Source organism: Centropristis striata, chromosome 15 (genome assembly GCF_030273125.1).
Source record: "Centropristis striata isolate RG_2023a ecotype Rhode Island chromosome 15, C.striata_1.0, whole genome shotgun sequence".
Taxonomy (NCBI): Eukaryota; Metazoa; Chordata; class Actinopteri; order Perciformes; family Serranidae; genus Centropristis; species Centropristis striata.
Window position 1 is genome coordinate 13,743,293 of NC_081531.1, and position 15,088 is coordinate 13,758,380.

The 15,088-nt window shown below is 37.8% G+C and overlaps 1 protein-coding gene across 2 annotated transcripts; it reads right to left on the reverse strand.

The window, feature by feature from the left end:
• Positions 1-666: 666 nt before the first annotated feature.
• frmd8 (FERM domain containing 8) lies at positions 667-13,982 on the reverse strand. 2 transcript variants are annotated; one of them, XM_059351778.1, is made up of 11 exons: positions 13,608-13,982; positions 12,525-12,617; positions 10,247-10,414; positions 9,219-9,320; positions 8,167-8,225; positions 7,792-7,958; positions 5,981-6,196; positions 5,738-5,861; positions 5,467-5,616; positions 3,421-3,649; positions 667-3,319 (listed from the first exon to the last, which is right to left on the reverse strand). In XM_059351778.1, the coding sequence occupies exons 2-11, from the start codon at positions 12,613-12,615 to the stop codon at positions 3,201-3,203; spliced, it is 1,425 nt and encodes a 474-aa protein (XP_059207761.1). In that variant the 5' UTR covers positions 12,616-12,617; positions 13,608-13,982; the 3' UTR covers positions 667-3,200. The 2 variants fall into 2 exon arrangements, with proteins under 2 accessions (XP_059207761.1, XP_059207760.1); XM_059351777.1 differs by having other exon boundaries at positions 12,525-12,622.
• Between the last annotated feature and the right edge of the window lie 1,106 nt (positions 13,983-15,088).

Below are 15,088 nucleotides of genomic sequence, written 5' to 3' on the forward strand. Positions count from 1 at the left end.
TTAGGAAGAGGAAGAAAAAAAATCAACACTACTGAAAGCTGCTGAAAACAAGGAGTGTTTTGTAGTCCGAGCCTCTTGACACATGCTTTAAAAGACAAAAGACTATATTCTGCATCATGGAAAATACTGTAATAGTGGAATAATATGTAATTTGCCTCAGAAATTTTTAAAATAACAATTTATAAGTAAAAAGTAAAAACTTGTAAAACCAACCCAGGAAGAGTAATCATAAAGGAACTGTCTAAATAAGTATTTACAGTTATATCACTCCTGAATATTATATTGCTATTAAAATGTAACAATAGAATGCTTTTTCAACCCTTACTAAATGCACCTAGTTAAAAGTTAAAGAAGGTCTATGTATGGAGTTGTTGCTTTCATTAAACAAGAATAAATATATAAATATTTTAAGCTATTGTTGAATAAACAAGAATATTCTAGTGGACATCAGGCTTAAACAGATAAACCTTCACATAGTTAAAAATGAAGGAAAATAATTTGCAACAGAAACTCTGGTTTAAAGCAAACTCGATCCCAATCTCGAACATGTAAAATGTATAGATACGTAGTAAAATGTATAGATATGTAGTTCATATAGAGATATAGTATGGCTTAAGTGCATTTAGGCTGTAAGTAGGTAATGTACAAAACACACTTTTTCCCAGATATTTTCAGAGCAGTGGGCCCACTTTGCATTTGTTTATTTAAAAAAAAAAAAGCATATCAGACACTTTTTAATGAAGGCAGACTGACCATTCAATTGAGAGGAACCACAATACACTGTTCAACAGCAGACCATTAGTTATCCAGTATATAATATACTCACATCAGCTAGGAAAGATGAAATGCATGGTTTTAGCTAAAAAATTTGGGAAATATATTACAAAACACGATTGTTTTTAAACCATAGCAATAACAAAAATTGTCCATTCCTTGTTTCTGAGCATCAAAACAGTCATTCAGATGCCACCAGTATAAACAAAAAGGCACTTGATGCTTCTGCAAAAGTGATTGCTTGAGGAGATAATGCTTTTAATGACCTATTTCTTCACTTCATTCTTGTGTACGAACACTGACGAATATATATGAAAATGAAATAAAAATATTCTCTCATAAAAGCTAACAAACAATACAAAAACAGATTTATAAACAGTGTTTTAGTATTAATAGTGCAGTATCACATGATGTGTAGTCTGATGTGGAATGCCTATTCTACAATGTGACATGCATAGTGTAAGTTAGCAACATTATATTGGACTGCCACTGCAGTTTAGGTTACAGACGGTAGCTGATATAACATATGAAAGCATAGAAAAGTAAAAACTTTTGCAGTTTGCATGCTCAGGAGGATCAGGAAGAATCCAGGATGCCAACATGTCTCAGATCTACGTTCAAGTGGAAGGCAGTATGATAAATGGCCATCAGTGAGGTGAGCTTGTTTGATAAATATACAGCAAAGACAGAAACTGCCTGTAGCGTTACGGTGGAGTTCAGAGGGACACCTGGAGGACTCTGCCAGACTGAAGTCTGTCTCTGGAGCGTTAAGGTAGCATACTGTGTTGCAGCACGTTAGAGAGGCTTGCTTTGGCGTACAGACTGAGATTTCAACAGCATAGTCATAAGTTATTGGTCAGTTGGTCTGAGCACACAGTCCAGTGAAAATTTGTTTGTTGATTTTTTTTAATTTTTTTTTCAGATAAACTGAATCAGCTCTTTCAAAAACTAAATAAACCATAAAAAATGCAGAAAAGGTTTTCATGACCCTTATCCTCAAACAAAGATAGTGTTCCCTGTCCTCTTTCAAATAAAGTAAATTGATGACTATCAAATGACTAAACAAACCTTAGACCTGTAGCTAGCAGTTTCAATTTGTTGGTTGTTTAGAAGTTAGTATGTTAGAGTAGCACTTGGCTAAACAGGAAGCTTTATTATCGTCTTTGGTGTCAGAAATTGCCGAAGTTTGCTATTGCATCAGTTTTACTTTGCTAATCAGATCTGACCAAGCAGTTTTAGTCAACTTGAGACCTGAGTGCGGATGTCACGCATGTTGCCGATTGGAGGTTAAACTTTGAATATATCATGTTCACAATCAGTGGCAAGAATAAGAGCGTAGTATGATTCAATAATTTGTTATAGTAAACTTTTTACCTTTTTTTAAAAACCTTTATTGGGTTGTTTTTTACTCTAATTTGATTCTTTTATTGGTGCAAATGTATTCATTCTCCCCAAGACTTGATGCCTTGAAAGTGAAATTTTAGCTTCTACAACTGGATGCTGTAAAATCTATCCTGTTATTTGACATGTTTATTCTACATTCACACCATTAAGCTTTTACAAATGAAAAATGAAAACTAAATTATTTCTAAAAACTGGGATGTGCCGCCCATTGCCTTCTTTCCGCCATAACCAGCCACAAATATGAATAATCTCTTAAAAGCATGTACTTACAAGAAACTTCCGCAGCACAGAAAGTGTGTTCCCATACGTCTCTTTATGAGTAGTAACACCAACCACTAAACGTTTCTACCAGTACTTTTTCTAAAGAGTCTTCACTCTTCGATTAGAACAAGGCACTGGCAGTTTGAAAAAGCAGAATAGGGGGAACCCGCCCTCAGACCGCCGACTGAAAGTGTTTGTCATGCTGAATGTAAAGAGTCTGTGGGAAACTGTAAAAAGAAGTTTAAAGTTCTATGGGGATGAATTGTTCCTGATGTTCCAGCCTCAATAAGAGTAAAAAGAGGTAATGCAGTACTTGTACTCTTATGAGGTTTAACATTTTTGAGTGTTAACGGTAAACTCGGCTCCAGAGCGCTGCAGAAAGGTCAAAACGGTCGTGAGATATACAGGCATCAATTGTAGTCAGTGTCTGAGGATTTCTCTAAGGCTTTTCTCATGAAGGAGGTTCATCATAGAATGCTATATATTCTTTAATGTAAGGCCATCTAATGAATAGCCACTTCAGTTTAACCTCGGAAGCATGGCGGTTAATAGATCCTTTTGTTTTTCACATTACTGTACTTTCCTAATATACACAACAAGATAAATATTGTCACTCACGCTTAGATCCCTCGCTTGGTCCTTTGCACGTTCATATATTATCAGTAAAATGTCTCAAGCTTGCATCAAGTCTTCTCTTTAAATCTCAGTGTAAAATGTTCAGGTTTGGTCTTTGAGAGGTGGAGCAGAGCTGATCAGTGAGTTTAACCCTGCTCCAGATTCTCCGTCACTTGCACGGCAGAGTACGTGGTTGCTGACGTTGACCCCTGACGAGTGAAGAAGGACGCAGCTCGTTTCGGCTTCAGGCGTTTGATTTCTTTTCCTAAAAGACAGCAATGGAGAAAGGTTGAAGTTACTACAGGGAGTCTTGGGGAGTAGATGCTCACATAGTCTTGGACAACTAAATGAAACCATTAGACTCACCGTTGTCCACGTAGCTGATTGTGTTAAGTGAATGGACCCGACTGCACAGAACGCTGTTTTGCCTGTGCAGCATCCCACGCCGTCCTCCACGCCCATTCTTGTTGCTGCCTTCTTGCCCAGCAGGCTGCTGAGACAGACTCACCTCCCCGTCCATTTCGGCTGCAGCTCCTGCCTCAGACGCAGACTTTAGCTCCACACAGAGCTCAATGAAGCCGCTCATTAGCTCTGCCTGGTTGGAAAAAATAAATACAAATGATTAAGTCTGAGCCTTAAACGTATACATAATAAAAAGCTTCTTGATTGATCTGCTAGTTCAGTGGTTCCCAACCTATTTCTTAAAGGGATTCCTTTTTTATCATGGTGTAAATTGACAGAGCCCAACTAAGTGACATACTTTGGATATTTCATATTATAATCAATGCATTACCATAACAGTACAGCACAACTGTACAAATAACCCAAATAGAGAACACGATAACCATAATGTTTGTGTAAAATGAGCGATCTGGATGACAGCATATCATTTCCTGTGAACATTGCATCAGAGAGGTTAATTTAAAAAATATATCTTTCATTAAATGCTCAAGATAATGTGTTTTATTTTATGTCCTCAATCTTACATATTTAACTAAGGCTCTTTTTGATAAAGTCAGTGTTTTCATCTAATTCTGGACCAGTGTTCTATTAGCTCTTTGTCTGTTTTAACAGCATACTTTTTAAATTCAGGAAGACGCAGGGAAGGATCTAAGAAAATATCACTTGTGGTCAGGTCTTCATGGTGCCCTCATCCTGTGAGATTTCCTTTTTATGTTTAAACCTCAAATAATAATCTGAACTTTAATATTATCCATTAATTTACATTTTAGTTAATAATTTAATTAATTAAATGCCAAGATTATATGCCAAATGTACATTTTTTAAAGGCTGTCTTACACACCTTAAAATCAAGAAGAACTTGCAAGCCTCATGTAGCTTTGGCGACCCCTAGTGGGGGACAGGACCCCAAGGATGGGAACCAGAGCATTAGTGAACCACAGGCGTATAAAGCTTCACATTGTCAGCCTTGGATTAGAGCTTGGCGTGATTATGCAGTACTGACTCTACCATTATGCAACATGTCTTCACCATCTGTTGGCTGAGAATGTTTTTTTGAAACAATCATTGAACAAGAATAATATGATGGACACGCGATTACAAAAAATAATTTGAAGTCTATTAGGTCTCAGCCCTGAAATTGAGTGTTGTGCTCCTTTACGAACAAATGGGCTCAGCAGCTGCATCAGATCTTGGAGCGCTCAAAAACAGCAGGTGCAGTGGGTTCTCTGGAGAAGGCTGCATACACTCTCTCCTTGTTGAAAACATTTGAAGTGAGACACATAAAAGGACTACATCTGTCACAGCAGCAAGATGTTCTTAAATTGATGTTCACACTACAGCAGGGATGGCAGAGTTGTCAACCATGACAGGTGTGACCCAAAAAAGCTAATCAACAACACACTCTGCAGTTCTGAGGTAATCCAGGGCCACGCTACACATGCTGGTTGGTCTCACCGTAAGTACAGGTGTTAAATATAATCATGCCAGATGACTAGTGAATTAAATCCAATTTTACAAATATTTAATACCTCTGCAAAGGAGGTTAAGTTATCACTGGGGTTTGTCTAAAACTTGGTGGAAGGGTGGAGCATGGGCTTAGAAAGAACCAATTAAATTTGGGACTAGATGCAAATCAAGGGGTGAATTCACTTTCACTTTCCTTACCATAGTGAGACAGGACAATAGTGCTGCATTCATGTGGAGTCTGATCAATTTGAAAAACTGGAAACAGCTATCATTGTGTTGTTTACACACGCTGAGCAATAAATGCAACACAACTTCTATGTAGCATTCATGTTGTTTCCTGGTTATGGCTTTAAGCTCTCGAACACATTAAAATCAGAAGATAGTTTTATCCCAGTTTGGGAAATAAGACCATCTGAGGAGCATGTGAATGCACCATTGGTCTTGGTAGTGGTCTGCTCTACGAGTGTTATTCTAGTTCCTTACCTGTTTTGAGAAGATCTTCAGCAACTTGTTGACAGGAGTGCCGTCTTCATCTCCATCAAACTCCAGCCACAGAATGTGTGAGTCCCCCTGCTCCTCGGGGTAACTGTGGTCCCAGGAAAGCTCGTTGAAATGCAGGCCAAGCAGCACATGCTGAAAGAAAATATGTTTAACCAGAGAAATCAGGTTAGATTTCACAAGGAGAAAACCGCTTTCAACATTTCTGCAGAAACATTGCATTGTGTTTTTATTTCAAAGACAATGTGATGCTCACCTTCTCTTTAACATCCATCACATAAACTCCGTCCAGGCAGATCCCAACGTTGACAGCTTTGCGTTTGGCCCTTTGGAGAATCCCTTGCGCTGGTTTGTCAATCTCCCCAGAGAAGAAAGCGCACCTGTTTGTGTAGTTAATGTTAAATGGAATCTAATAAATATAAAGCGATTAGAGTATGGTGAATTATTTGAGATAAAACTCACATCTGTGGACAAAATGGCTCATCACACAACTACTTACCCATAATAAGGCAGAGAGTGACATGTGTTGAGGTACTGGTGTAGGAGCTGTGTGGGCTCAGGAGAGTTTCCAGCAGATGTGCTGATCTTTCTGTACTCCTCCAAGAGCTTCTGCTCCAGCCCTGACTGACGGCTCGACTTCCCTCTCAGAGTGGAGAGCAAACCTCCGCTCCCCATGGCAACATGCGGAGGCAGAAAAGAAGACAGCTTCTTCTCTCTGTGGAGAGCAGACAAGAGAAGTTTGCATTTTTCTTAATGCATTTTATCTTTGCAAATCCAGTGTCAAGATTTTGTCAAAATCACAATTCATTTATCAACAATAATCAATCAACGATTTCTGAAAATAACCTCTTGGTCTAAAATGCATCTGCGACCAGCAATAACAATACAAATCACAATTCCATCAGCAGATATAGAGATTATCAAGCTTATAGTTGCGTTTTTTCCCCCTCCACAATAGTCCAATCAAGTTTTAATATGAGGATTTGATTCGACTGTATTGTTAAACACCATGTAATTTATGTGGAGAAGATAAACTAAATGTCTTCTTTCATTTCCTCTTTTGCTTGTTGGGAGAACTTGGTTTCATCGTCAGAGAAAAATACAGAAAAACAAGAAGTGTCTTTTAGACTTTTGGCTGAAGTCTTAATGTTTGTTTTAATAAAGCACAGACCTTCAAATGTTTTTTTTTTGTTTAATAACTATTAAACGGCAAATAAAGAAGGACTTGTTTAATGTATAAAGCTGTAACAATTAAAGGGGAGTACAACATTAATAAAACACTGTACGCAAACAAATATGAGACTTCTTTATCTATATCTATTTTAGAACTAATTTACTAACAACTGTAACTTGTGAGTACCTAAAATAAACGTCTACATTGACTACTCCTTTGTTTTGCAGTGTTATATGTGCAGGCACATATAGGACCTGTCAGGTATTTATAATTCTTTAATCTGGATAAAGTCTAAAAAGGCTTTAAGAAGAAAAAAGACATACATCCCTCTTCAATTCAAAATGTAATTTTCTGCATTTTGCTTGGCACTTGCAAACCAACAAGTAAGGAGCTGAAAAGAACTAAACAATATGAGTGTTAACATAAAAAAACAACAACCTCAAAGCCCTTTAAAACAAAAGAAGCACTGTTGACCTTTTTCACAATGTCTGTGGATTTTCGTCAAATTGCAACATGCTTTGCTGATTGTGCCGAAGTACTTAAAGCTGCTCAATCTACTAGCTGCCCTTTAGAATATGTGGGTTGAGGGACATGAGGTTGGTTTTGCTTTTTATGGTGGCGAAAAGAGCTGAAAAGAAGCAAACTCTCACCATTTCACAAAATTTATGACAAAAAAGTCTGCAGTTTGTCTTACACAATATATAATGCAGAAAATGTTTGGGGTGATTCCTCTATTTCTATTTATTTTATTTTGTTTATTCTTCTGAACATACAGTCAGTACTGATGTTTATTTTTTCTTAGTTATAATTTGTATAATTGACTAACAATGTAATACATTATATATGTAATATGTAATACTGCATAATGGTAACTATGCTTTAGTAAAGTTATTTGTTTCAGAAAGCAGCCTGTTGAGAACCTTTGCATAGTGATATCAGTAAACAATCCACTTAGAAAGATCTATTTTTATTCCAGCTCAAAATTCACTACATCAGCCACCAATCAGTCTCAAAAACCCTTTATCGGTCAGGCTCTATGGTCAACTGTGTTTATAGAATTAAAAAATAGAAATGCATTTAAAACCCACTTACAGAATTTGGTCAAACACTTTTTTCAACAAAACGTTGTAACTTACCTAAGAGTGGTAGTAAATTGTTGCTCGTCAAGACCAGTTCCCTCATCAAGAGCAAAAGACAAGGCTCCCAGTGGCGTCCAGTGCTCGGGGTCACAGGGGTATCGACCCGTGAGAATGTTGTCCCTGGCCTCCTCGTACAGAAGCCTCAGCACGTCTTTGTCGTCTATCTGCTCAGGAGTGAGACGATGACAGCAACTATCCATCAGTTATCAGGAAAATTAGCTCACAGTTAGCCTGAGGATCTCTTTAGAGCCCTTTAAGCTTTTTATTGTAATATTTACTACACTTAAAGTACCCAGTGATGCATAACAATGTCTTAGTAATTCCCATCCAACATGAATGATTGTTCCTGCACAGAATTAGGATTAATGGTACCTGCAGCTCTTTAGATTTAGGATAAAACACATTCCGACGGAACTGGAGACACGGTTCATCTGAGGGAAAGAGCAGAGGATAATGATGCATTAGGGTTCAGGTGAACCATCTGTCATTGTGGGATTCAGCCCCACCGCCCACAGTGGAGGAGTGAGGGAATAGAGACCACACTGAGGTACATACTCCAGCCCACTCTGTTTATGCTCATAGTCCTTTACTGTGGGTGGAAGTCTCATCTACTCCACAAAAATACACAGCATTTAAGTGATTGTGCAAAACATTTGTGATATTTTTTGTTTTATTAGTAGAAAGCTTTCACTGTTGAGTTTTGGTTTGTTTTTGCAAAGCACTTTGTGTCACCATGTGCTTGTTATGTCGAACCATCAAAACAGAAACAGCAAATCTTCCTATTTTAGAATATATTTTGGACAATCTCACCCTCATCTTAAATCATCAATCATCAATGCTGTATGTATATTTAATGTTGTCTAAATGAATGTGGTAACTGTTCGGCTATATTATCGTACTTGCAAATTGCAAGTATAATGTCTTTTCTTTCTCTGAGCAGTTTTTCTTCATGTTGTTTGACCTTCTACATGTTCAAGCTTTTACTTTGCTTGTTTAGCCACAGGTATTTATTGCTTATCATGCCAACTCCCTCTCTTTCCATTTACTTATTCCACTTGACAGCACTTCTACCCTGTGTGAGCTACTAAGCAACAACAATTTAGCAGCAAGCTACAAAGCCAGAGGGAACCATCGGATAAAAAGAAACTGGCTGTGCTTGGCATTCAACAAAATGTGATTTGAAACCAGTTTACTGAGTGCAACTAGTTTGAGGCAGGAAACCAGATAATTTAATGTACTTGCACTGCAATAACTTTAGTACTCTAAAACTGACATTCACATACAGTTGGCAAGTCATTACATTTTCCCCTTATAATATCATATGTGGTTTAGTGGATACAGTTTAATGTGGTGCAGACTTTTAATTGTTTTTTGGTTGGACTTTTTTCTCTTTTAACACAGGCATATACAGACAAAACAATCACCTTGTGAGATGTCTTCCTCTGAGGCCTCAGTGAAACGATACAGCAAGTCCTGCCACTGTCGACATAGTTTGTATGGTTGATGCCTTGCCTTTAACTGCAACTCTGAGGAGTAAGAAGAGGTGAATGTTACACAGTGAGATGAGTCTCTTTTCCATCTGATTCTTGGGCTGTTTGCAGTTGTGAAACTGAAGCTGCTTACATTGCAGTAAGCCACCAAACAAATTGAAATGCATGTTTTCTTTAAAAAACAAAACAAAATGAAAAAAGACAGAAATAACAAAATTAATTAATCAAACTCATTAAAATAATGATATTTCATCAAAATCACTTCTACTGTCTGTCCTTCCTGATCCTGTAAAGAACAAATCAATTTTGCGTACCTAGTAAAAAACTGGGAAGCCATGTTTGTTGTGACTTGACAAGAATTCAGCCTGAAACTTCAACTAAACTGCAGCAACATGCCTCCAGCTCTTTAGATGTAGAGCAACAGCAGCTTGGGGTTAAGAAGGTTAAAGAGTAAATGGCCATACTTGGGCTGCTGTGGCTCAGTTGGTTGAGTGGTCACCAACTGATCGGAAGGTCAGTGGTTCAATCCCTGAGCGTTTCGAAGTACCCTTGGGCAAGATACAAACCCAAATTTCTCCCGATGCTGCATCCATTGGTCTATGAATAAATTCCTGATGGTGGCACCATTTAGGGTAGCCTCAGCCAACAGTTTATGAATGGGTGAATGAGCGCTGTCTGTGGTGGAAAGCACTTTGAGTGCTTGCAAAGACTAGAAAAGCAATGTAGAAGTGCAGTCCATTTAAAAGTGAAAGCTATGGATTTTCGGTGACATGATTTTGAAATGAAATTATTCCTGTCGTAACAGTTGAATACATACATTATATATTAAACATACAAAAATATAATCTATTATGTTATATTCTGTAACCGGACTATAATATTTTTTAAAGGAACAAGCACACACATACACACACCTTGCCAGATGAAGAATCACAGGATTTATGACTGTAAAAGGTTCTTACCAAGCAGTGGAGAACTAAGCCAGAAGGCAAAAACATCCTGCAGAGACTCAGGAATATGGAGGGCCTCACGGACACTGCGGCCCAACTCGTGCACAGAGATACTGCCAAGCCCTTCTACTGATAAGTGTACTGCGCTGTCACCACAGAGGTATATAAGCACATCTTGAGCTGTGTGAACAAACACAAATAAACAATTTTACTTTCTTTCAAGTTAATTTGCTATAAATGTAAATAATACATTTTTTAAAAACTGGAGGTGACTGAGCCTGAGGTATCTACCCCAGCACTTATTGAGACCATCAATATGTTTAGTACTTTTTCTGGCTACAGAATAAATTTCAGTAAATCGGAAGTAATGCCATTAGGTAGTCTGAAACAAATACCCAAAACTCCATCTCCCTTTCCTTTTAAATGGTCACCAGAAGGTTTTGTATATTTGGGTATACGTATAACACCCGCCTTTGACCAATTATATAAAGCAAATTTCCCACCCATATTCGAGCGTATAAGGTTGGACCTTGAGAGATGGAACACTCTCCCAATTTCCTGGTTAGGCCGTGTTGCACTGCTGAAAATGAACATCCTCCCCAGGTTACTTTACCCGATACAGATGATCCCAGTTATGTTTCTCCATAAGACAATCAAACAGCTAAATAGCTGGTTTAGTTCCTTTATATGGTCAAAGAAGAAAGCACGCCTCAAAATGGCTACATTATGTCTGTCTTCCACAGAAGGAGGTGTTAATCTCCCAGACATTAGAAAGTTTCAGCTTAGTGTTCATCTGCGTACTATAGCCGACTGGATGGGTAATAAGTCCACATCTCTCTGGTTGGATGTAGAAAGTTCAATGTCCAAATACCCCTTGAGTAATCTTTTGTTTATTAGGAAAAGTGCGTTTTTGAAGTCTGCTTGTACTAACCCAATTACAATTTCCACAGTTAAGGCATGGCATGCCATTAGAAAATTAGAGGGCAGATCTCAATTCACCTCTGTCTTTACTCCAGTATGTGATAATCCTGATTTCCCTCCTGGAGTGATGGTCAGTAACTTCCGGATTTGGGTAAATAAAGGAATATCCACTTTGCATAAACTACTGGAAGGTTCTACCATGATGTCTTTTAGTCAATTGAAAAGGAAGTATGACATTCAACAACAGGATTTCTTTCGATATTTGCAAGTAAGAAACTTTGTTACAAAGAATACCACAATCCTTGAGTGTCAAAATATTTCACATGTAGAGAGACAACTCTTTTTACAGAAATCTGGCAGGTCTATTAGCTTATTTTATAATATCCTTAAGGGGCATAACACCACAAACACTTATTTTCTGAAAGGCTTATGGGAAAAAGAACTTAATGTTAACATGACAGATGAAGGTTGGAACGATGCGTGGAAGAATGCTAAAACGTTGAGTGTGTGCAACCGAGTGAGAGCCATGCAGTTAAAGCTTCTGCATAGGGCCCACATATCTCCATCTCAACGTCATAAATTTAATCCTAACTCATCCCCACTGTGCCCCAAATGTAAAATAGAAACTGGCAGTCTCACACATTGTTTGTGGCACTGTGGAAAAATACAGCAGTTTTGGCAGGTCATTGGGCAGGAAATTAATACGATTCTATCCACTAATAGAAATAACGACCCCTTGTGTCTACTACTCGGCATATCTGATTTGTCCATCACCGACAAATTTAAAAGAAAACTTCATCAAACACTTGCTTTCTGTGCTAGAAAGTGTATTCTTTTGAATTGGATAATGGATAAAGCTCCTTCTAAGGCTCAATGGCAAAGGGTGATACTTGAATATGTTGCTTTGGACTATCTGACATGTAGACTGCACAGCAGGGATGATGTTTTTCGTAAAACATGGGAACCCTTTTTGTCATATATTGGTTTGAATATCTCTACCATTCTTGCAAGAGGGTTGGTATCGTAGCTGAGAATGCTCTGCCTTGTAAGTGACACCCTACCGTTTAATTGATATGTTTTTGTTTCTGGTTACCTTTGATCATGTGAATGTATCATGTATGGCAGTGCACACTTGGTTTGTTTTACTTGCTTATCCTATTTGTGTAGGATGACTCCTGAATCTCTCGCCTAAATCTGAATTTAAATATGTATGTGAGCCAAATGTATGTTTTTTTTGTTTTGTTTTTGTCATGTATGTGTTCCTGTTTTGTCTTTTGAAAATTTAATAAACACATATTTAAAAAAAACAAAAAACTGGAGGAGGTATTTGTTTACTCCATCAGTTCCAATAATACTTGCTGCATCATACCACGTGAAAGCGTTGCAGAGGAAGCAACACTTCCTCTTTGCGAGTGATCATCTGATGACTCTGGAGGATAACTGCAGTCGTCTCCTTCCATTTCTACTCTGAAACACAAAAAAAACAACCTCAATGAAATGCACAAACACCAGCATGGGCAGCACACCTGCAGCTCTCTCATATCTAGCGATGCAGATTGCATTATCCATGCTCAGCTTAACTGTCTGATGGGGGACACAGTGCCTGGAGGGACTACATGTGTGATGGGCTGTAACAAAAGCGTAGCTTTTTCTCAACAAAGAACTTCATGATGACCTTAAATCAAATGTATATGTACAGCTGGCTAGAGTGGTCATAAAAGCGGTATAAGCGTTTCTCATGCTAACATTAGTCATACCTTCAAATAAATACATTGTTGCTGCTTCACGGGATGAATAGACACATGTTATTGAGGGGTCTTCTTTACTCACATATGCCACCTCATCCACTATCTTTAGTTTAGTCATGTTTCAACAAAGTAATCGGGCAAAATTAGCCCATGTCTCACTATACAGCAGCGCCACCATTTGGAATTAGACTGGGGAAAAAATGACAAGCATACCATCCAATTTGACTACTGTTGACCTCACCCTGCTGAACAAGACACATCGTATGACCCCAAAATATCAATGTATATCATCATTAGCACCATTTGTATATAATAAAGCTACGAGTATCGATAGAAACTCCTAAATATATAGAGTGGAAGTAACAGACATAAAGGCCCGTTGCTAGATAGCAGGCTAACGTTATAAGTACATGTCCAAACAAACACAAACAATGGTTGTGAAATCTCTGGGAGCTATTCAACGCTGCTACAGTCATTTAGTTACCTAGCTAAAAGGCAATGGCAATGGACCTTCCCAGCTAATGGCGTATTGAGACTGTCACTACACATTATTCTGATATTTTTTGCTACAACAATACGTCTCAGTTGATAACGATTGTGTCACTTTAGTGGTCGGTTAGCTTCCTTTTGGTGTTTTTGTCCCAACAGTCTGACAAACTGTTACTATCAAGTGAAAGAACAAAATGTCTCTGTTGTCCACCTACCTGCCAGTTTTGGTAAATGCCCGTTCACTTGCTGCTTAAGCGCTGTACGGGAAAGCTAAATTTGTAAATAATGTAGCTAAATTCATAAGTTTCTTAACGTTTCGTGGTTACTCCCCCGGCTAAAACTAGCTTCCCGGGCAGCTGCAACAGTTAGAGAGTGTGTGACTCGGGAATGATTCGTTTATTTTGAACCGCTCTTCACTGGGTGTGACAGCTACTCCGGAAGATTTAAAACACCACTAAATAACTGAGATATTCATAAATCCCGCAGATGTTAAACTACGAGCAAATATACCAAATTGGTCGGCGGGACATCATTTGAAAGAACATAAAATTACAGACTGTGCACATAGTAGAACGGTTTCATGAAACGAGTTCAAAAGAAATGATTCCAAGACGTGAACCAAATATCACAGAGCGTGTCGACGTCCCTGACGTGTCATAACGTCATGACGCCGGCACGTACGCAGGTAGATATTTCATTTTCAGTATTTATTTATTTATTTTTATTTAATTAATTTACTTTTAAGTAAGATGTAATTGCAACATTGAAAAGCTCTGTCTGAAATTCTACAATTAAAAAAAATATATAATTTCCAGTTAATCTTATGCTGGTCATTGCTTTATGAAAACAAGTAAATTGGCAAAACAGAAAGCCATCCTTAATGTCTTCATGTCATATATGAAATCTGCTGTGAAAACACCCTTTGATAATTAATTTGACTTGTAATGTATTTATTTTCCTTTTTTGCCTCCTTTTAATATATCCCTGTTTCATGTTAGGTTTTCTTTTATTTATTATCTTCCTTATTTCAAGGTTACATTCCCTTGTTACTGTTGGTGGACTGTGTTGTGTGTTGTGCTGCCTGGGTTGTTGCTACAAACAGAAGTCTGCAGCTAAAGTTAAACCACAAATTTGAATATCAAATTATCAACAAACAGACTCTACCTCACTGTGGAATAAACATTTTCAAGTATACATTTACTACACTGCAATAGGCCTACTGCAATATGCCTCAATCCATTGAGTCATGCATCACTTTTATGGTATTTTTAAAGTCAGTGTACCAGGTCCAGGTAGACAGAATTACCATACACATTCCCTGATAAAACATAATTCAAAGGTTGTTGTGAGCTACAGCCTTAGAAAAAAATACCAGTTCACTGACACAGTCTCAACAAAAACTGTACAAAGTGAGTCAGGACAGGCATGCCAGAAACTCATCCAAGACATGTTTTTAAAAGGACCTTTAATTCAGCAATGTATGTGGGGTGATATTACAAATAGATTCCAGAGATTTGCCAAAATTTTAAAGGAGTGTCGAAAAAAGGTTATTTTATATTTAATGAACTGCCCAGGTACATGAGTAAAACACACAAACTCTTGTTTGGAGAGAAGAGAAAATGTATATGTCAATATTGTGATTTTTTTCAGTACTTTTTACAAGCAAACAAAGCCTCAGCATAGTTCACTTTGCATC

Bases quoted from the DNA above. Each gene is read 5' to 3' on its own strand.
- frmd8 (XM_059351778.1), bottom strand. From the start codon at position 12,615: ATGGAAGGAGACGACTGCAGTTATCCTCCAGAGTCATCAGATGATCAC. The intron at 5,617-5,737 runs GTGAGCATCACA...ATTTTCTTTCAG, and splicing joins TGATGGATGTTAAAGAGAAG to CATGTGCTGCTTGGCCTGCA. The intron at 3,650-5,466 runs GTAAGGAACTAG...TTTTCCAACCAG, and splicing joins TGAAGATCTTCTCAAAACAG to GCAGAGCTAATGAGCGGCTT.